At 40.1% G+C, this 22,347-nt stretch overlaps 1 protein-coding gene across 6 annotated transcripts; it reads right to left on the bottom strand.

Moving 5' to 3' along the window:
• Positions 1–3,366: 3,366 nt before the first annotated feature.
• On the bottom strand, positions 3,367–22,260 carry gal3st4 (galactose-3-O-sulfotransferase 4). Of its 6 annotated transcripts, none has more exons than XM_029526170.1 (4): positions 21,774–22,260; positions 19,283–19,399; positions 8,752–9,052; positions 3,367–8,006 (listed from the first exon to the last, which is right to left on the bottom strand). In XM_029526170.1, exons 2-4 carry the CDS (start codon positions 19,396–19,398, stop codon positions 6,939–6,941), a joined length of 1,485 nt encoding a protein of 494 aa, XP_029382030.1. In that variant the 5' UTR covers position 19,399; positions 21,774–22,260; the 3' UTR covers positions 3,367–6,938. The 6 variants fall into 6 exon arrangements, with proteins under 6 accessions (XP_029382030.1, XP_029382028.1, XP_029382029.1 ...); XM_029526168.1 differs by having other exon boundaries at positions 21,845–22,260; XM_029526169.1 differs by having other exon boundaries at positions 8,752–9,049; positions 21,845–22,260.
• Between the last annotated feature and the right edge of the window lie 87 nt (positions 22,261–22,347).

Genomic DNA, 22,347 nt, shown 5'->3' with positions numbered 1-22,347 from the left:
TCCAGGCCCCACCAGATATGCAATCAGCCATGTTGAAGACATCAAGTCATCATTAGAGCTCTTCATAACACCATCGATTGAGAATATTGTACTTGGGATGACAAATTTAGAGGGGAAGCGTGTGTATGGGGACAGTTGGAAAGACTTGGATGTAGTCGACTTGGAAGCCTACATTGGCTTGCTCATTTTGGCGGGAGTTTATAAATCAAAAGGTGAAGCAACAGCAAGCCTTTGGAATGCTGAGACTGGAAGGGCAATATTTCCAGCCACCATGTCTCTGAAGACATTCCAAGTTTTGTCCCGTGTCATACGCTTTGATGACAAACAAACAAGGCACGGCCGACGCGAACGTGACAAACTTGCGGCAATAAGGGATGTGTGGGACAAGTGGGTGCAGCGTTTACCCCTGCTTTACAATCCAGGCCCCCACGTGACTGTCGATGAGTGCTTGGTTGCGTTTCGTGGGCGCTGTCCATTCCGACAATATATGCCAAGCAAACCTGCCAAATATGGCATCAAAATATGGGCAGCATGTGATGCACAGTCCAGCTTTGCATGGAATATGCAGGTTTACACAGGCAAATCTCCTGGCGAAGCACCGGAAAAAAATCAGGGCACAAGGGTTGTGCTTGATATGGCTGAAGGACTGCATGGGCATAATATTACATGTGATAATTTTTTCACATCTTATGCCCTGGGTGAGGAACTGCTGAAAAGGAAGGTAACGATGTTGGGGACAGTGAGAAAAAATAAACCAGAGCTTCCCTCTGAACTTCTTGCTGTCAAGAACAGGAAGGTAACATCTTCAGTGTTTGCCTTCACTGATAAAGCAACTGTGGTCTCCTATTGCCCCAAGAAAGGGAAAAATGTCCTGCTGCTTAGCACCATGCACAAAGATGATGCCCTGAGCAGCAGAGAAGACAAAAAACCACAAATGGTGCTGGACTACAATGAGACAAAGAGAGGGGTGGACAACCTGGACAAGGTCACAGCCACGTACAGCTGTCGACGCATGACTGCCCGTTGGCCCCTTGTCATCTTCTTCCACATCATTGATGTGAGTGCATACAATGCGTTTGTGATATGGTGTGAAATAAACAAGGACTGGAACAGGGGAAAACTGAGCCGCAGGAGGATTTTCCTGGAGCAGCTTGGTAATGCACTGGTGAAACCACAGATTGAGAGAAGACGATGCCTTCCAAGAGCATCAACAGCTGCTGCAGCTATTGTGAGGGACATACAGACAGAGACAAACACCCCAACTCCTCCAATGGTAGAAAACCGCGGGCAAGAAACGCGGCAGGTGTCAGGTTTGTCCCACCCGAAATGATTCCAAGACCAGCATGACCTGTTCGCAATGCAAGAAATATGTCTGCAAGGAGCATGCACACACTCTCTGCACATCCTGTGTACAGTAGTGCAGACTAAAAGCTTGACTGTGGGCATAAAGAACTGTTCCATGTTCTGACTATCTGACTGTTGTTCTAATTATGGTTTCTGTTTCACAAATGGGTGAATTTTCAAACATGTAACCCCCCCCCCCTACACACACACACACACACCAAAAAAAAACACAAAAAAAAACACAAAAAAAACAAAAAAAAAACACCAAAAAAACATAAACAAAAAAAAAACAAAAAAGGAAAAAAAAAACTCTTTAACTCTGCCACTGCCGGTCCCAAGCCCGGATAACAAAAGAGGAGGGGTGAGTATGACTTCATAGTGACTAACCACAAATATGTTACAAGAAAAGGAGATAGAAATAAGTAAATAAATATGTTTATGAGAGGAAAGGGGGGCTTATCAACATCAGTCAATATAATATATAAACCCACAAGGACCGAATAACTGCTATTTAAATATCTTGAAGTAAATCTTGAATAAAACCCTAAAACCCTAAAATCAACAAAACAGAAAAAACAACAAAACAAGACAGCAAACCATAAAGAACCCAAACCAATCAAATCAAATTTATTTATATAGCACCACATCATAACAAAATTACATCAAGGCACTTTACACATAGATTAGATCCAGACCAAACTCTTTGTGGAGTTGTTAGAAACCCAACATATCCCTCCAAGAGCAAGCACTTGAAGGGACAGTGGCAAGGAAAAACTGGCGGGGGGCAGAGAAAAATGAAGAGACAGTTGGAGAGAGACACAGTCAGAACAAGTGTGAAGGATGGGAGGGGGAACTTGGTAGAAGGATGGTGAGAGAGCATGAAAAGGAGAATATGTCATAAAAAATACAAACAAAACACAATAATTGCAACCTTGTGGTTCTTTTTTTGCCTGCACTCCCAGATGTTAAATACCTGGGTCCAACTTCACTGTCAGACGAGTGAAGATTAGTCAGACCGATGCGTTTCAACTAATGAAGCCCCTGGGATAAGGAGGCGAAACACCTTTGACAAACCTAAGTCCTAAGTCCAGTTGAGTTTGATTAAATTGTTGGCTGGATCTTGCCTCATCTTTCTGGGTGACATGTATATCATTTTTGGCCTTAGTGATATCAAAAGATACTAAAAGGCGGAAAAAAGACTAAATAACTATGCAATATTTATAGCCTAGTCTATATTATAGTAAACCTCATCACTTACCAGTACATGACCAGCCCTGAATCATTGAAATAACTTCAGTTGCTGGTAGGCTTTCACCATCTTGAAAGGCTTGTAAAATTGCCTAAGTCACTTTGTCTTTTGACTGGGGCAAAATAAAACAGCCAAAGTAGCCAGCATCATGAGGAGATGATTTCGGCAAAAAAATAATTTTATCAAAACAATGACGTAAGTCATTATTTTAAGAAGATGACGATGTGTACTAAGACAAGAGTATCATTTCCCAACCTTTGCACGAAATCAGACCACTGCTTCAACTTAATCACTGCTACAACACAATCCATTTTAAACATGGTTAATGTTACTGTTGATTTTTCAAGGAGAGGTTAATTCAACTGTTAATTCAAGTACATACACAAAATTGCCAAAACATTATAACCACCTGCCCAATATCTTGTTTGTCTGTTTTGCTGCCAAAACAGCCTTGACCTATGGAGGAGAGCAGATATCTTGACCAAGACATTAGCGGCAGACCCCTTTAGAATGGATCAGGTTTGTTGTTACAGCTCTTCCAATAGATGCTGGTTTGAATCGAGATTTTGGGAAATTAAAATCACCTTAACACGTTGAAGTGGTTCTTTCAAATAGTTCCTGATCATTGTTGCAGTGGCAGGAAGCATTATCCTGCTGAAAGAGGCCACTGTCATGAGGGAACACAGTTTCCATGACAGGCTGGACTTGGTCTGAGCCAGGTTTAGCTACGTTGTATATGTCTAAGTAACAAGTAAGAGACACATTTATTTTAGAGACAAATGTTTATTAAATACAAGAAAAAAATAACTCAGTGGATGCAGACAAATTGCATCATCTACTACAAATCCCATTCCTATCAGGTGAGACCCAAACCCACTCCAGTTCAAAGAAGCCTGTCACAGGTTGAGAGAAGATGAAGGTTATTTTGCATGGACTTGACCTAGTGATGTGGGGATAGTAGACAGAGATGAAGCATTATCACAGGTGAGCCGCCCTGTGCACAAGTCTTTGAAAACGGAATTATTTTGAATCATTCTTACATGCTATGTAACATACAGTACGTTCATAAGAAAACTTGAATACTTGTAACAAGCTACAAAATAAGTCACAATTTCACTAAATGTTTAAACCAGACTTCTCCTGGAAGAATAAAAGCAAAGCTTAGGAAGACACTTTCATTTCATTTTCAAATCAGAAAAGAACGTGACGGGAGTGTGAGTCAGATGATTACAAATGAAAAAAACAAAACACTTTTGTGATTTCATAATTTCATTTTGAGAAAATAGACCTGCATCGACCGCTGATGAGATAGTAATTACAAAAGATTAACTCCATACTAAGATGGACACATTCTTCCCTCACCACCTCTAATGTCTACATAGTCAACCCTATAAATATAGTATGTACAAACAGAGTAATAAATACAGCAGGACATTGTGTTAAAGCCTTGAGCCATTGTGTGGCAAATTATAAGGGAAAAAACATCTACTTCTTACATCTGCTGGTTTGGTCCAGTTATTCATTGCAATGCAAGAAGTGATGAGTATGCACACAAGAAATCCAGACCATGGTCAATAGGGATGAGCAACTACACCACTATCCGTATCCGTATCCGTATCTGTTCAGCCATCTATATTTTCTGTATCCGTACTCATATTCGGAAGGGGCGGTACTTAAACCAGAAATGGGTGTGGTTAATATGAAAGTTGTCTTTTTAAGCCTAAAATTGATATTGGTTGATCAGAAGCTGCTATAATTATTGTAAACAACAATAAATTTTATTTACAGCTTAATTTGTATTACACCAGTGGTAAGAAGAGCAAGCTGACCATAAAAAAACCTGACCCGCTGAAGAAACAGCAAGAATGAGAATGCAAAAATGGTGCATGCAGCACCGCTTCTGTTACGAATCAAGTTTTTACCCCATAACCCCATAAAGTGGGGCAGATTTGAAATGTTTTGGTGATAGAAAGCTATTTTAAAATGATGATGTAGTTGCGTGGATGTAGCCTGACTTTTTAATTGCTATAGGTTAAATGATGATCTTACCGGGGGATTCAATCAGGTAGCTGTAATTATCGATATGTTACCTCTGGCCATTCAGTGGGATCATTGAAGGCAAACAGAAGGGACAATAAGAAAGACCTGCTTATGGGAGTTTTTCATTGTACCGTTTTTTCTCCGGTACAGTTAGCGTGTTAAAAGATTCATTTGACATGTTGAAACAATGTTTTAAGCGAACTACTGGACAGTGCTTTTTAAATTGTGCTAGCTGTTAAAAATATATCTGGTAAAATATGTCGTATCAAATATTTTGTTTCCTCACCAGATAACGATCAGCTGATCGCCATCTGGTGATCCCACTCCCTCCCTCAAGGCGCCCGCACATAATGCAAAACTGGGTGATCTCATCAGGATCATGACTAACTGCTAATCAAACATTTCTCTCATATAGGATCATGTGACTGAAGATTCAGATTCAATGCTATGTGCTATGTGAGTTATTGTTTACCATTCTTGTTAGTCAGAGTAAAAACTATATGAGAACAGAAAACTTGGGCAACACAGACAACTCAGACAAAGAGGCACACAGTCAGATCTTCCAACACAATTCAAGTTTCCTTTGATTATTAACCTGCACTGTACTGCATGAGTAGCCTGGCATCGGTTAACTTGCATGGGACATCCTTAGCATGTCTGAGCTGCACAGGGATTTGGCTATTTGGACAGAATCGCCTGGACTAATGAGGGGGAACAGCTATGACTGTTTATGCAACATTGAATAAACCCACAGTGTCCAACACTAACCCATGGAGAATCCTTGGATCTGATTCGTCACAGGGTGTAGTTGTAGCTAAGATGAATATTGTACAGTATACAAGACTGTCACGTGGACAATAAACAATACAATACTGTAACAATGCTTTAATGGAATGAGCAATTCTCAAGTCACATGAAAGACTGTGATGTGTTGCAGGAAGTAGTAAACAAACAGAAAACCTTCTATTTAGGCAGCAATTACGCCACATGACATTTTGAAAAGTTTTGTTTATGTTTGTGTTGTTTACAACACATAACTTTAACAGAAACCACATAATTTAAATAAAAGAATGCTCTTATCAGAAACAATTTGAATATTGGATCATTTTGAGGAAGAGGTCTCTGTTTTCTTAATTGCTCCTTAATGTAGTTGTTTTAATGAAAACTAAACATCTTAAGTGTTTATCTATGCCCTCCATTGTGTATTTTCCCGCAATGTAGAGCAGAGCCCACCCCTCAGGGTCCTAACTGCAGGCATGCTTATTTCTGAATGAACTACAGTGACCCCATTCATGACCATGTAGGAACATGTCTTCGAGTGACTGATGTGGAAAACCAGTTTGACATTATCAACAAGTACACACATGCCCATTTCTTTCAGACTAGCCACAGCTGACAGTGAGGTAGAGATGTGTTTTTGTTCTGTTATATTCCATGTAAATTTTAACGCAAAAACAAATGGACAAGAGTCAGCCTGCATTACAGCATATGACCGATGCATGTATAACCACTGAACTAGGATGAACACCACTGAATGATAGCTTTTTTGTGTTCCTCATTAGTGAAGTTTTTTAATACTAAGAATAATACTAAAATAATATTAACCACCAGTTTGAGATGGGCATCACACAAGTAATGGTGTTATTATATTTCTGAGACATGGGTTGTATTTGTGACATCATTCAGTTTCACCAAGTTTTCCTATTTTGTCTTGTTTTGGATTGTGATGGGTGATGATTGATTTATTTTTGTTTTGCTGGCATTGTCTAAGCTATGGTAGGGCCCAGAGTACCTTTAGTGTCAGAAATATCATTTTGTCTAACATCAGGTCAAGATTAAAAAGCCTGCGATTTAGGCAGAATACTGACTTGCTGAGATTAAAGAGAAACTTGGTGTGGGGGAGGGTTGTTTTTCAACAGGTGGCAAAGACAAGTACCTTGGTACATGTAATGGATAAATAACCTGCTCTGTAGCAGACGGTGGAATAAAGCAGAGTTGACGTCTGATCTGACCTTGACAATAAAAGAGCTATTTAGAAGTAGTTTTAAGTTAAGTTTTTATCATTAGGGTTACATATAAAATGAAAATCAATAAAGACAAATGTCAGTAGGAAATAAAAACAACATCACCCGTAGGACCTTCTCTTTGAATAGAAACAAAAGGTAACACTAACAAAGAGCAGAAACTGTTTTTAAGAAAACAAGCAAAAGACCAAAAAATTAAGGTGCGAAGGAGAATCTTGCTGCATGTAAACCCAAAGGTACCATTTTCAAGAAGCAGGCTCACCTCAGAATATCACCGGTCCTTATACTTTTCCTTGTATCAAAGTCTGGTTGCTCCGTATTAAACGGATCCCATCCCAGTCTCTTTCCCCCTCCTTCACTATCCTGGCCCGAATCTCTCTCCCCACCAGCTTCTCTCCCGTCCTGGATGAGTTTTGCTTTACCAACCTTACCTGGCTCTGTTGCCCTGGCTGGGCTGGGGGCACCAGTCCTCGGGGGAACTGTTTAGCATCTAGCACATCTTTGTACTGGATCTCAGGCCTGATCATCCTCAGACAGGCCGTTCTGGTGGTGTTGTCCAGCCCTGGCTGAAGCTCATAGCCAAGAATCTTCACTAATCCACTCTGGAATGGCCGAATATTTTTATCTCGGATCCGGTGTGCCTCTACAGGTTTCCCGCCATCCCTGAGGCAAACATGGGCCAGCTCTTCCCGCCGCATCCTGAGAAGAGCTACTTCCTCCTCCATCTGAGAAAGACCAAACCTGTCAATTTCATTCCAGAAGGTCTGGTTGAAGGTTTTGTACAAATACCAGTCTAAAGAATTCCACTGCCGCAGCTTTTCTCGCTGTTCTGCTGTTAGTGACAAATTTGGCAGTGTTTTGACTTGTGAATGCCCACCTCTAACACTGACACCAGCCACTGCTGCCGCTTTGCCTACCCAGCTTCCACTCATTGCCCCACTGCTGCTAGGTTTCTGTTGCCGAGCATTGAGACTGAATGAGACAACAGCATCCAGCGGCCAACAAAGTGCATGCCTTAGCAGGATCATGGACTGGTCGAAGTACTCAGAAACTAGAACTAGCTTGAAGGTCTGGCGGATCATGGCCACTCCACGTTGAGCCAGTGCTATAGAGAAATTGGCATTGTTGTCCAAACCAAAGTCAAACCATAGCAGATTACGAGCATAGTGGTTGTTGCGGAGACGAGGGTCATAGTATTGCTTAGGGTCATCGGCAAAGTCACCTAAACCTTTAGCTTTCCGAAAGGCAGGTGCTACCTCTTTGTAATAAGCAAAAGAGGACTCAGCCAGTGATACCGGGTCTCTGATGATAGAGAAGTAAAAAGTGTCTGCCGGCATCACCTTCTCCACCTGGAGACAAAGGGAGAGGAGATACAGTCTGTCAACCAGCCCATTATAAAGCCTTGTTCATGATCTGACTGCTCTTCACTCTATATGCTGTCAGGCTCCTCTACCATGGAGCCGACTCCCAATATCACCACGAGGGGCAGACTCCGTCGCAGCTCCTAAGATCAAGCTTAAAACCTCCCTTATGAGAAAGCCTACAGTTTAAAAGTTAAGGTTTACTTACTGTTATTTTCGTCATGCAACTATAGACCTAGACTGCTGGGGATGCATTGAGCACCTCTCTCTCTCTTTCTCTCTCTCCCCTGAGCATGTATACATCACAACAAAACAAGTTGTTATATTGGTTTCTTCTCAGTCTTCTTTCTTTCATCTTTCGTCCCTCCTGTCCTCTGTCTTCCTGTCCCTGTCTGACAGATGCTGTATCATCTCTGCTTCATGTTCCTGTTCAACACCTGCTGCTACAATAGTTAGTTAGTTGCTATGAATTATCATTGCACACTTTACTCATTTCCCATTAAGTTCTTCTGCTAAGAACTAAATTTCTCCTACTACTAATATTCATTGGTGCACATTTAGTGGTACCAGGCTTCAATCAGTATTTACATCTGTCTATCTTGCTTGCATTTTTAATGGCATCTTCTCTCCTCATGTTCCTTTCCTCTCCTTCCTCTCGCTGCTTTAACACTACAGAAGAGCTGATCATAGCTGTCCTACTAATTAAGCTTCTCTTGATTTCAGTATGACTCACCTCTGGCTTATTGAATCTCATGTGATTGCCCATGATGTGAAACTCCATGGCCCTAGGACCTCGGTAACCTTTCACCCTATGAGAATTGAAGGGCAATGGGTAGCCCAGCTGGTAGCCCAGTGGCAAGGCAAAGCTTAGGTCACGCTCCTCTCCAAAGCGGTACAGCATGTTGAGCACAGTGCTACTGGCCGTCTTGTGGGTTTTGAGGAACATGATGTGGATATGGGGCTGACAGGAGCCCAGGGAGGGCCCCTGAGCATCAGGGGACGAGAAGATGGAACGAGTAGCTGGCTGGACGCTGCTGAAAGATAAGGGGAGGAAATTATTTCAACTTCAGACCACATCTTGATTTCTGTATTTATATTCATACAGTTCAGTGTTTTAAAAAACATACAACAGCAGATGAAATAATGTCACATTAATAAGTCCAAGGAGCCTTAAAAGCTCTGCATTTTCACTGAGCTCTGTTATGCAGACATGGTGTTTACCCTTGTGGCCGTGTAACAGGAAGTCAATACAGCTAGATGCAATGCTACATGGATTTTGTAGGTTTTCACATTTTATCTTATCTTCTCATATTCCTTGAAATGTTGAAATGTTCAGCAAGTTTTGCAGAACCCTCATTGACCCGATGAATGTACCATTGTAATGTGTAGACAATACAGTTGTGGTCAAAAGTTTACATACACTTGTGAAGAACATAATGTCATGGCTCTCTTGAGTTTCCAGTTATTTCTACAACTCAGATTTTTCTCTGATAGTGATTGGAACAGATACTTCTTTGTCACAAAAAACATTCATGAAATTTGGTTCTTTTATGACTTTATTATGGGTTAACAGAAAAAGTGACAAAATCTGCTGGGTCAAAAATATACATACAGCAACATGAATTAGCAATTTTGGTGACTGTGTCAATGAAATGAGCTTCATAGTATGGCCTCTTAACTTCTTGTGAGTGATTATGAGTGACTACAGCTGGTGGCTTCTCTGAGGCCATTAAAATAGGGCTCATTGGATACAAACACCCACAAACACTACAATGGGAAAGGAGCTCAGCATGGATCTGAAAAAGCGAATCATTGACTTGAACAAGTCAGGAAAGTCACCTTTTCAAATCAGCTGCAGGTCCCAAGAGCAACAGTGCAAACAATTGTTTGTAAGTATAAAGTGCATGGCGCTGTTTTGCCACTGCCACGATCAGGAAGAAAACGCAAGCTATCACCTGCTGCTGAGAGAAAATTGGTCACGAGGGTGAAAAGTCAACCGACAACCACCAAAAAGCAGATCTGACAAGAATTAGAAGCTGCTGGAACACAGCTGTCAGTGTCCAAGTCAAGCGTGTTTTGCATTTCCATTGACTGAGAGGCTGCCGTGCAAGAAGGAAGCCCTTGCTCCAAAAGCGGCCCCTTAAGGCTTGACTGAAGTTTGCTGCTGATCACATGGACAAAGATAAGACCTTATGGAGGAAAGTTCTGATGAAACAAAAATCGAGCTGTTTGGCCACAATGCCCAGCAATATGTTTTGGAGGAGAAAAGTTGAGGCCTTTAACCCCGTCAAGCAAGGTGGTGGTAGTATTATGCTGTGGGGCTGTTTTGCTGCCAATGGAACTGGTGCTTTACAGTGAGTAAATGGGATTATGAAGACTATGAAGAATGAAGAGGATTACCTTCCATTTCTTCAAGATAACCTAAAATCATCAGCCCGAAGATTGGGTCTTGGGCACAGTTGGGCATTCCAACAGAACAATGACCCCAAACACACATCAAAAGTGATAATGGAATGGCTAAATCAGGCTAGAATTATGGTTTTAGAATGGCCTTCCCAAAGACTTAAACCCCAATGTGAAAATGTGGACAATGCTGAAGAAAAAAGTCAATGTCAGAAAGCCATCAAATTTAACTGAACTGCACCAATTCAAGAGGAGAGAGAGAGTCAAGAGGAGTGGTCAAAGATTCAACCAAGAAGCTTGCCAGAAGCTTGTGGATGGCTACCAAAAGCGCCTAATTGTAGTGAAAATGGACAGGGGACATGTAACCAAATATGAACACTCCTGTATGTATATTTTTGACCCAGCAGATTTGATCACTTTTTCTGTTAACCCATAATAAAGTCATAAAAGAACCAAACTTCATGCATGTTTTTTGTAACAAAGAAGTATGTGCTCCAATCACTCTATCAGAGAAAAATCTGAGGTGCAGAAATAACAGGAAACTCAAGAGAGCCATGACAATATGTTCTTTACAAGTGTGTGTAAACCTTTGACCACAACTGTATGTACTTTCATATACATACTTGCAGAAATTCTTACCTGTGTCTGAATCAACATAAAAACATCTACTTCGTTTGAGTGGAAAAAATTCAAAAATTTGAGGTCAGTTTACTTTCCCACCGTCAATGATGCAGATTCTTCTTGAATAAACACAACTTCAGGGAATATAATAGCCATAGAAAACAAGAGCATCAGGTACTCTCCAACTTCTGGAGTTCAATATGACCAGGGGCCTCATTTATAAATTTGGTGTACATACAACAGGGTGTACGCCATTTTCCATGCAAAGGTTGTAACCTATAAAAAACAGACTTGACAGGAGAATGCTAAGCAACCTGACCAGCGCAATGATCCTAAATACAAATCCAAAGCAACCAAAAAGATTCACAGGTAGAAAAGTCGGAATGACTACATAAATTCATCATGACTCTGACCCATGGCTTTTGGGCATACATACACTTTTAACAATTTTAACAATTCTATTCACAGTTTTACAAATGAGGACCTAGGTTAGTTAGCTAGTGAATAGAGCCAGCTAACTCTGAATGGCATTTTTTGAAAGTTTTGAAAATTGAAAGTTAGATTATGTTAGAAATTGTGTTTTATGTTGAAACATGATCAGGTGATATTTCAGAGCAATGCATGCTGCATGGACTAACAGCAGGTCAACACAGGAGCAGCAGTCATGTAGGCAGCTAGATCAAAAATAATTAAATTTGGGATCAAATATTATGTTATTGATGATAATATGAAGAAGAGAACTGCAGTATGCAAGTTCTACAGCAAAAATGTTGTAGTGGTTGTGACACGACCACTACAACATCTAACATCATCCGTCACTACAAAACCCACAAAGAAAGGTATGCTACATGAATGTGTCATTTAGTGAGTGTGTCTTTAAGGCAGTTAGAACGCAACAAACTACCTAATGTCTATGTCTTCTCAATAAAATGCACAGTAAAAGTGTCTTGAGCTGGCTTATTGGCTTGTCAAATGGGCCAAGCGTTAAATAAAAAAGGTAACATTTCCTAAAATGAATGCTAATGTAGCTTACTAAGTGTACATTTTAAGATATGCATAAGAGCAACGTGATGTTATATGAAATAAGATACAGTTTTTCATATGATAACCAGGCAGACAGCAGGGCATCCTGGTGTCTGGTAATTACATCCCAGGTCTATCATGGCAGACGCTGCTTCATTAATAGTTACATTTTCTTCATTTTCTCATGAACAAATTCAGTGTTAAATATTTTCTGAAAGTCATGAAATGTTGACCTTGTTAAGAGTCACTTAATAGCATACGCATGCACAATAATAATCATCAGCTTTGTAAATGTATAATATGTAATATAAATATATCAAGCTATTATTACATTATTACTATACATTGTAAAGCAGCCTCAAAAAAGAGAAGTGAAGAATTTTGATTTTGTCAACATTATAAAATTATCTTCAAGTTAATATTTTCTAGCCACACTGAGAATTTGAATTTGAATTTATAAACCCTATTAGATTATTCATATAATTGTCTTTGAATAATAATGTAAAAGGACCTATTCAGTGGGGATATTACAGGGGAACATTGTGACAAACTGTGACCATTTGTTTCACATGCTACTATCTCACATTGCATATGAACAGATTTTGTTTTCATGAATGAAAATTTCAGTGCATTTTAAAACAGCTAATTCACAGAAATTTAACAGACTTCTTCACTGAGTCCTAGCTAGTCTGCAGTTCCAGGATTAATATTAATTTTATATGACTCTTATATTCATAGATATAAACTATATTTCTAATGATTTACTATGCAATTAAGATGAATGATGATAAAAACTGCCTGACCTCATTATAAATTGCAACATACCACTGTCCATCATTGAAGATCAAAGCTTTCAACAGTTTTTGTCAGTAGTGGACAACAACTCTCCAGTGAGATGAAGAATAATTACTTCAAATCTTGACAATCTGGTGGCAGATTGGCAATTCAAGCTGAAAAAATGAACTAGTAATATCAGATTATGTGTCAGTGGCTGTAGGCATGTGGCCAGACTGCAGGATGAGGCTTTTGTGGACTCATAGGACATTGGATCAACATTGACGATGACCTTAAAAGATGATCTTAAATTGAAATACCAGTTGCTTGCGTGCAACTGCTTCAAAGGTTCCCATACAGGGGAAAGAATTTGTGAAGACTTTGTGCAACTATGTGAATAATATCAGATCAAGAAAAAGGTCGACTACATCATCTGTGACAACGCCGCAAACGTAAAAAGGCATTCACGACATGTTTTCCTGGATAGATAGATGAAAATGATGACTTTGATGATTTTGACATTTGGAACGATTTGACTGTGGAAAAGCAAGAGAGATTGAAAATGTCTTGAGTGCAAAGTTCCAGATAAGACTTCAGTGATTTGCAGACACTCTTCAACTGGCTATAGGTGATGGCCTTAAAAGGACTAAATTACTCAGTAGGGATGAGCAAGTACACAGTCACAATATGTATTTTTATTTGCAGCTCAATTTGTATTACACCAAGATAAGAAGAGCGAGCCAACCAGAAAAAAATTGACTTGCTGAAGAAATTAGAAATGTGATGTGGGCTGCATGCAGCCCTGACTCGTCACACAAACGCCGTTTCTGTTACAAATCAAGTTTTTAGCCCATAACCCCATAAAGTGGGGCAGATTTTAAACGTTTGGGTTAAAAAACCTATTTTAAAATGATGATGTCATAGTGCGGATGTAGCCCAACTTTTTATCACTATTAAGTTAAATGATGATCTTTTTCTCCGGTACAGCTAGCGTGTTACAATACTAATCTGACCTGTTGAAATAATGTTTTAAGTGAACTACTTGACAGTGTTAAAATTTTCCACCGATTGTTTTCCTCCAATGGGCATGGCTTTCGGCGTTTGGCTCTCTCTTTGTCACAGGATGCCCTGAAGAGGATTTTCCTTCTGCCCAAGCACAGATATTGACTCACACTACTTGTATATTATTAATGCTTGTCAAAATTGCTGTAGCCATTAAAAGATTTTCGTTTCAGCCACGTGTCCGTCTCAACCCTATTACTCAGTGCAACTCTCGCCAAAGTTTCCAGGTTGAGCTCTTTGCTCCACACAAGTATCTCTTAAAAAGACAAAATTGAGAAGGACTTTACACTAAATCCCTGCCTCTATTACCACACGCTGGAATTCTGCATTGAGGCAAATGAAATTAGTGCTTAACTGTGACCACCAGAAACTGTCCACAGTTCTTGAAGATGTGGGCTACAAAGACGTAAAGTATTCACAGCTAGAGAGTGGAATCAGATAATGGAACTAGTGGATGTTCTTCAACCTGTTGGAGAAGCCCCAGATCTCACACAAGGGGAAAAACATTTGTTCCTATAAGTGCTGTGGTACCCTGCATCCTTTCTTTTAATTATCACTTAGAAAATCAAAAAGAAAGTTTGCTACTTGGGTGGCTTGATCTACCATAAAATTCTAATATTAAAGTGTTATTGATTTCAAATACAAATAAGGTATATTTTAACTTTAAGAAGCATACTTTGAGAATGAATATTAAAATTATGCTTTTGCTTATTTTTCTATGCTTTTATTGATTATTTCTATTCTTTACCTGAGCCATCATCTATCACTTGCTCCAGTGGAAATATTCTGCAGAATAAGAAAAAAATATAATATATAATTTTTTCGTTTTATACTTTGTGCAATGTTTTCAAATGCGCATCAAAATGAAAGCTAGTTACACAACAGGACAAGATGCAACACTGTATGAACATTTTTTGTAGAATTTATTAAGTACATTTGTAACAAACAATTCTTATTTGAACATTTGTCAAAATGTAACATCTCATTAAAATATTTTTTTCTGAATGCATGAATTTGAACTGAAAGCATACTGAACAAGACATGCTGAATAATTAACATTTTGGAGGTTCAGTTAGACCCATTGTCATAATGAAAATGATTAATTAGCATTAATTATCATTGTTTAACCTAAAACACAACAAATGCCTTATTTATCAGTAGAATGTGGAATTAGAATCATGTAAAAATCATCAGTACATTACTACAGCAAAAAGTGCAATGAACTTTTAACTTTCTGGCATCACTTATCGCAAAAATATCTGTCACCATTAATAAGAAAAACTATAACAAACAACATCTTACAACACGTAGAAAAGGGAAATTGTTGGAGAAATGGTAGTGAGTTGAACATGAGCCAGTCCATTTTGGTTAATTTTGCAACACTACCACAGGGCTCAGGCTCTGAAATTACCCCAATTATGTCACTAGGAGAGTAGTAAATGTTGCCTTCTTTGTTAGGCCACTGGAAGGCATTCTTTTGTCCATGTTGAACCATACAGTTTACCTGTATTTCCTCTCCCTGAATATCCAAGACTTGGCCCACATATCGCTTCTCATCATATTTCACAATGATGAACCTTCCCACCTCTAACACATCTTGGTCAATTTCATCCTCTTCATCCAAGGAGGGAGGGATCGGACTAGTCTCTTGAACAGGACTGTCAGCTGTCATTGTGACTTTTACAGCATTGAAGCTGCCACACACTTGCAGATAGCTGAAGAAGCAACTTACTGCCCTGTGGAACACCATCCCTGGTGTTTTTGAATATTACTGATGTGTGCCCAGTATGCCTTTTACAGCAGGAGGAGCACATAAGCAGCAGGTTGCACATAAGGGAGCAGTTTGTCCACTTCTTCTATGTCCTTTTCCTCAATCCATTTCACCTGGATTTTCATCTCCTCCTTTGTGGACAAGAAATCGAAAAGGGCCTCTGCAGTTTGAAGATCACTTCCCTGTTGGACAGCCTGTTCTGCCATTCGCTTCACACAAGCCCCAACCACATCCTGAGCTCCTTTACCATGTCCTCGTTCACTGTATTTACATGTGACAGTATTGAACCCCCAGGTAAATGGCACAGTACTCATTAAAAAACAGTTTGTCTAGATTTGTCTAGATTTTGGTGGTAGTTTGTTGATTAGATGCAGTGACTCAAACTATCTGCCATGCTCAATAACTGGCTGTAAGTGCGCCCATACTGCACGCTCATCGTGTCTCAGAGATTTTGAAACAGTTGCAAAACTATGAGTGGCTGTTTTGGTGGATGAAACCACTGCATGGAGGGTAGCCTGGTTGCTACTTCCAGCAAAGTGGAAGGCTTGTATCTCCTTGTTAAGTTTGCAACCATAGTTTTCAGAGAAATGTGCAAAACTAAACCATTCTCCTGCAAATTTCCCTTTAATTCCTTCATTTTCCCTGCTTGATGCATCCAATTGAACTAGTGGGACACTACAGATTCCAAGTCACGCTGGAAGTCCTCTGCCAGCTGTCCCAGTGTTCCATCAACCCCTTTCTTCACCCAGTTTTTGAAGACCTTTTCCCCCACTGGGTCATCCACCCGTTGCCACTGCTCCCACCTAGCCAATTCATCAGGATTGTGCAAATTGAGCTGCAATTCATCATAAAAACTGTTTTATTTGTTGTGGAGCTCAAATAAGGTTTTGGTTAGAACCCGCCACTGCATTTTGTTTTTCCACCCTACTGTATCCATTTTTCCCACCAAGAGCCTACTGTTCTCATCCCTCGACAGAAATTGAGTGACTTCTTTTCTTCAGTGGTCTGATGGTGGATTGACGAGCAGTTTTCTTTCATCAAGAGATGCTTTTGAACTCTCATTTTACTATTGGCTTTTCTCATGCAATCCAGCTCTGTTTTGAGCTTCATGTTTTCTTTTTCCAGCTTCTTTACTTTTGCTCTCAACTTGGATTGATGAACTTTCTTCTGGCCATTAGTAATTTGCAGATGGTCTAAGGGAGGGCTAGGACTGATTGCTGACAGAATAGTAGCTTGTGGAGTTGGAGAAAAAGAAGGCCTAGATAAGGAACCATGAGCAGGAGAGCTATGGACTGGACTTAGGGCAACATCATATTCATGGGACACATCAAGTTCTTTGGGTGATGGAGGAGTTATGTCCATAATGGCTGCCAGATCCTTCTTCTTCTTCCTGTTTTTTCACTTTGTCTTCTTCCATTCCTTACGAAGCTTTTCTCTTTTTATGTTTTGGGAGACAACTTATTTTTCGTGGTTGAAATTCTCCTTTGGCTTTCTTTTTTTGATATCTGTTGATGGAGCAGACACAGCTATTATATATTTTCTACACAAAGTGTACATCTCAAGGAATGCTTCACTAACTCCCTTTCCCTGTTATCAACTCATTTACTTTCTTCTTCTCTCCCTAAGAATCTCCTCACGCCTGGCTTCATCTTGATTTAACCTTTCCCAGTACCTCCTTGTCTTTTCTTTGCTTATGCATAAAAACTCACAAAATTATATATATAAAAAAAAAATTATCAGTGATTGTTAACATTCTACATTCGACAAGCAATGATGTCACATTGAGAAAAATAACTTACATATATATATAACATTTTAAAAATAACAGACAACAATCTAGCTAGACATCTGACTGAATTATGTCACACCACAGGACATTTTCACCATTGTGGCCATTTGGAGTCATTGCTATACTAGACTGACCTTGCGCATTATGCTAGCTGAAAAAGTGTATTGTTTTAAACCTAAAATTTTTTTTTTTTTTTTTCGAACTAGAGCTGTCACACAGCAGGACTATCAAAAATGGACACTTTCATAGTCTGACAGAAATGATGAAATTTGTGAAATTAATGAGAGATTAACACTCACCTTTCAACTGAATCAGCAAATTCTCACATCTGGGGGACTTCCTGGTGGAGGCTCGAGTAAAATAGCCCTGTAGCTGTCCATGTTACTGCCACTCCAAAAATCTTATATTTCATGTCACACCCTAGGACAGCATTTGTGTTACGAAACTGAATTTACTGTAAATATTATTGTATTACTATTTTCAATTTTAAAAATGTATATAAATGAACTAAATGTATACAAAGTAATACCAGGACATTTATTAGCTGCTCCAGATATTTTTTGCTTATTTTACCAATATTTACATTTAATGAATCATCGATGTTACGGTCACACCGCAGGACATTTTGCATATTCACCTTTAAATATAAACAACACAAAACTTGTTTTACATTCAAAATCATGATTTTAGAATAAAATACTGTTCTATGCTAGTGTCATATGATGAAATATGATGAAAATTCATCTAAATAAGCATTAATACTTCATTACTGAAAAAATATGCATCATGTGATCCACCCATAAAACAAATAAAAATGTATCGTTTTGCTAAATACAGTTTCTCTGCTTGTTGTGGTTACTTCGGTAGACATGGTTTTATTTTATTCACTGTAAAACACAATTAAATTGTTATTATTTTCATCACAACATCACAGAGCACACAAACAAATGAACCAAGAAAAGAACATTTTCATGCATTTCTTGACTGGATGTGGAAAAACAGAATTGCATGACTACAGACTGTGTATGAAGTTTCTTTTTCTTTTTACAGAACAGTTACAAGCAAGAACCAAGCACATAGATTACGGTGCTCAGGCAATATGCCTTCAGTTCCAGTGGTTCATCATTCAGGTGTTACATAACGCTGTTGTTACATAATTGGAATAGTTCATTGTCTGGTGTAAAGTCTATCTCTGCCAAATTATCTCGTAGAAAAATTGTTCGAACATCTGTGAAGTCCTCTTCTCGCGGGGGAATTAGTTTGGCATGTTTGCAGTCTCTTATTTGATCGGAACATCCAATTTCTTATTATATCAGTCCTTGTGTCCTTGTTGGCCTGGATGCATTCCAGAGTGGCAATTTACAGCCGCCCTCTGATAGTGTTATTTTTGCTAATTTGTGGCATGAATTGCAAATTTATTGTTTTGGAAGGCTGGGTCATTCAAAGCAAGACTCAGATAAGAGCCCGGGATGGCACTTAGCAGAGATCTGGGAAATCTCTGTTGGAGGCAACAGTCTCTTTGAGATCTGAGGGGTGTGGGAGATGGAAATCTATACACCCCCTTTCCGGACCTCACAACACAAGAGTGACTTACTCCCACCTCTGACAACAAGATTGTTTCTCAATATTCACAATATATCTCAATCAACTCAATATTTTAGTATCAGTTTTAAGGACTGATCAGCTGGCTTACTGCTGACTGTACTTGTGATCAGAGCTGATGAACAGTCTATGATGGCTGTGAGGCTAACAGCAGTATGAGCTGTAAAACTAGAAGAATAGTGGGAAGCTGAAATACAAAGGTGAGGTTGAATCACATACCTCTTGTTGAAGATGACCCCCAGCAGCTGTCCAGCAAAAGCTATGGCCAAAAAGAGCAGCAGAGCCTTCCACATCCATACTGGACCTAACCGACCACACACCAGCCATCGCAACATCCTGTTGGATGAGTGGGGTGTGGGGCATAAAGCAGATATGGCATGAGCATCATCATCATCATAGGCAGAAAGCAGCCAGAATTCATCAAGAGACATGCATGACCAATAAATCTTCTGGCTGCTGCTCATTCTTTCATTCATCTTCAACCGCTAATCCATTTCCGGGTCGCGGGGGTGCTGGAGCGAATCCCAGCTCACACTGGGCGAGTGTGGGGTACATCCTGGACGGTCCATCACAGGGCCACACACAGAGACAGACAGACACTCGCATTCACACCTACAGACAATGCAGAGTCACCATCTAACCCAAACATGCATGTCTTTGGATGGTGGGAGGACACCGGAGTGCCCGGAGGAAACCCACGCAGGCAGACAGAACATGCAAACTCCGCACAGAAAGGCCCCTGGCCTGGGAACAGAACCCACAACCTTATTTTGGGGCAACAGTGCTAACCACTATGCCGCCGCGCTGCCAAACTTTGTCTCAATTTATCAAAATTAATACTTTAATAACTTTTAAGAACTTTTCTCGCTCCTCCCTCTCTCAGCATTATCCTGCTCCAAGAGGTCACTGCCATCAGTTTGGTGGTATATGTCTAAGTAACATCAACAGGAATAGCAGTAGCCAAGGTTTGTCAGCAGAATATTGTCCACCTCGACTTCATCCCATAAAGCATGCTAGCACCATGTCTTCCCCATGCCCATTCTATGATGTCACCTCATCATATAAGAGGAAACCTGATCCATTAGACCAGACCACCTTCTTCCCTTAGCTTCGTAGTCCATTTCTAAAGCTCATGTGTCCATTGTAGGATCTTTTGGCGGTGGTCAGGGGTCAGCATGGACACCCTGACCAGCCTGCAGTTACACCACCCCATACACAACACTAAAACTTGTTTGTTAATTTCCATTGACTCTTCGTCATTACCTTACACCTCACTCTTTGGGTTCAGAGGGAAGTGTGTGATGTCAGCCCTGTGTGCACATGCTCTTTTGCCTGCAGTGGTGATAGAAAGACATCATAATTTATAAAGAGTTTGGTCTTGACCTGCTCTGTATGTAAAGTGTCTTAATGTAACTTGTTGTTACAATTTGGCACGATGCAAATAAATCTGATTTGATTTGTTGTTGATGTGTATCCTGTTTTCTGTTACAGTCTGGCAAGGGAAGATATTAGCTGAATTTTAATGAGGTACTGTGACTAGTGGTGAGCTGCACCCTACATATTCATTCATCTTCTGCTGCTTATCTGTTTCCAGCTTGTGGGAGTTGCTGGAGCCAATCCCAGCTCATACTGGGCAACAGCTGAGTGCACCCTGAATATGTCACCAGTCCATCGCAGGACCAACATATAGAGACAGACAGAGACAAACAACCACTCACACACGAACAAATTTAGAATCACCATTTAACCTAAACATGCATGTCTTTGTATGTGGGAGGAAACCAGAGTAGGAAATCCAAGCAAGCACGGGAGAACCTAAATTCCACATAAAAAGGCCCCAGGCCTCGGAACCGAATTCACCATATTCTTGTTGTGGGGCCACAGCACTAACCACTATGCTGCTGTGCAGCCTGACTCTACATATTTTCTTTCCTTTTTGAAAATCTTCTTTTTTCAGTATAGTTTTCTCAAAATATTTTGGAAAATTTTATTTTCATTTTTTATTTTTTATTTTATTTTATTTCATTTTATTGTCATTTTTGTGCTTTGATTGAAGGGTATTTGTTTTAACAGACTATGTATTTCTATGGACAAATTAGTTACGCGTTTATATGAATAATGTTATATTTTTTGAAAAATCTAGCTATTTCAAAATCTGCTGTAAAAAATGTGTTTTCCCTTTCTATTAAAATTATGCAGAGCACATTATATTACACACATCACAAATATTTTCAGTCCAATTGTGATCCAAAGTTAACTGAATATAACTTAATGGGTGAATTCAACACATGAATTCTTCATATGGCTGTTTCTGTCGAATAATGCTCTGTGTAATAACGTTTGTGCTGTGAAGGCTCTTGAGATGGTATTCCAACAAAGAAGCCCGTGAGGTCAAGGTGGCCCTTTGACCTACATTAGATAAACATCTGTACGGCAGAGGTGCATCATTACACAACAGTAATCTGAACAATACGCACAGAGGCCTCCATCTCCACACAAAGAGGATTCAGTCCCCCACCCCACCCCAACCCCCCTTGACACGTCGGATCGCTTCTGACAGATTCACTGATACAAAGTTAAATAAACGTTAAATAAAGGCTCCTCTATGGAACTAACTAACACACACATATACACACACACACACACACACACACACCCTGTTCCTATGTGGGATCACAGCCCAGCGCCAACCCTTAAGCCTCTACAATACCCGCATGCAAATCCGTGTGGACGCAGTGGTTCCCATCCTCAGCTTCTCTTCTGCTAGCTAGCTAACGTTACCTGGCTCTCCGTCTGAAAAGCATAGCTGTGTCCCCGGGCCGGTAACGGTGACGGTGTTGTTGTGCAGCTGCAGAGACCACGGAGCATCTCGAAGGCTTCGATTGCAGCCGATCGGATCCAGTTCAGATCATGCTATGGACCCGGAGCAGCCCCGCAGATCGAGCCATGCTCACACAGCTTGTTTCCTTCTGAAAGTCTGAAACAGAAATCCGTTTCTATGAACCGATTGTTCTAAAGCTTATTCTGCCGACGGCCGAGACTTGGGGCGTGAGAGAGAATAGCTTTACTTCCGGAACTTTGCAAAATAAAATATCCCGACACACAGAGAGGGTCCCGGGGTTTCAGAAATTCTGAGGTCACCAGAGTCAGACAGGACTTGTGCTTCACCCCCCTCTTGTGACTGTGAGTCTTTTACTGTCAGGTATGCCTCCTGACCTGTCAGTCAGGAAAATTGTATGCCGTGGTGGACTGTTTCTAACTGAAGGTAGACTGGATGCATTTCC

The sequence above is a fragment of the Echeneis naucrates genome, chromosome 18, assembly GCF_900963305.1.
Source record: "Echeneis naucrates chromosome 18, fEcheNa1.1, whole genome shotgun sequence".
Lineage (NCBI taxonomy): Eukaryota > Metazoa > Chordata > Actinopteri > Carangiformes > Echeneidae > Echeneis > Echeneis naucrates.
This window is presented reverse-complemented; position numbering and strand designations above follow the sequence as displayed.

What these genes read in the sequence shown, in the direction of transcription:
- gal3st4 (XM_029526166.1), bottom strand. Translation starts at nt 19,539, where the DNA reads ATGAATGAAAGAATGAGCAGCAGCCAGAAGATTTATTGGTCATGCATG. An exon ending in GGGGTCATCTTCAACAAGAG is followed by an intron (nt 9,053 to 19,282) that starts GTATGTGATTCA and finishes CTTATCTTTCAG; the next exon opens with CAGCGTCCAGCCAGCTACTC. An exon ending in TGAGATTCAATAAGCCAGAG is followed by an intron (nt 8,007 to 8,751) that starts GTGAGTCATACT and finishes CTTTGTCTCCAG; the next exon opens with GTGGAGAAGGTGATGCCGGC.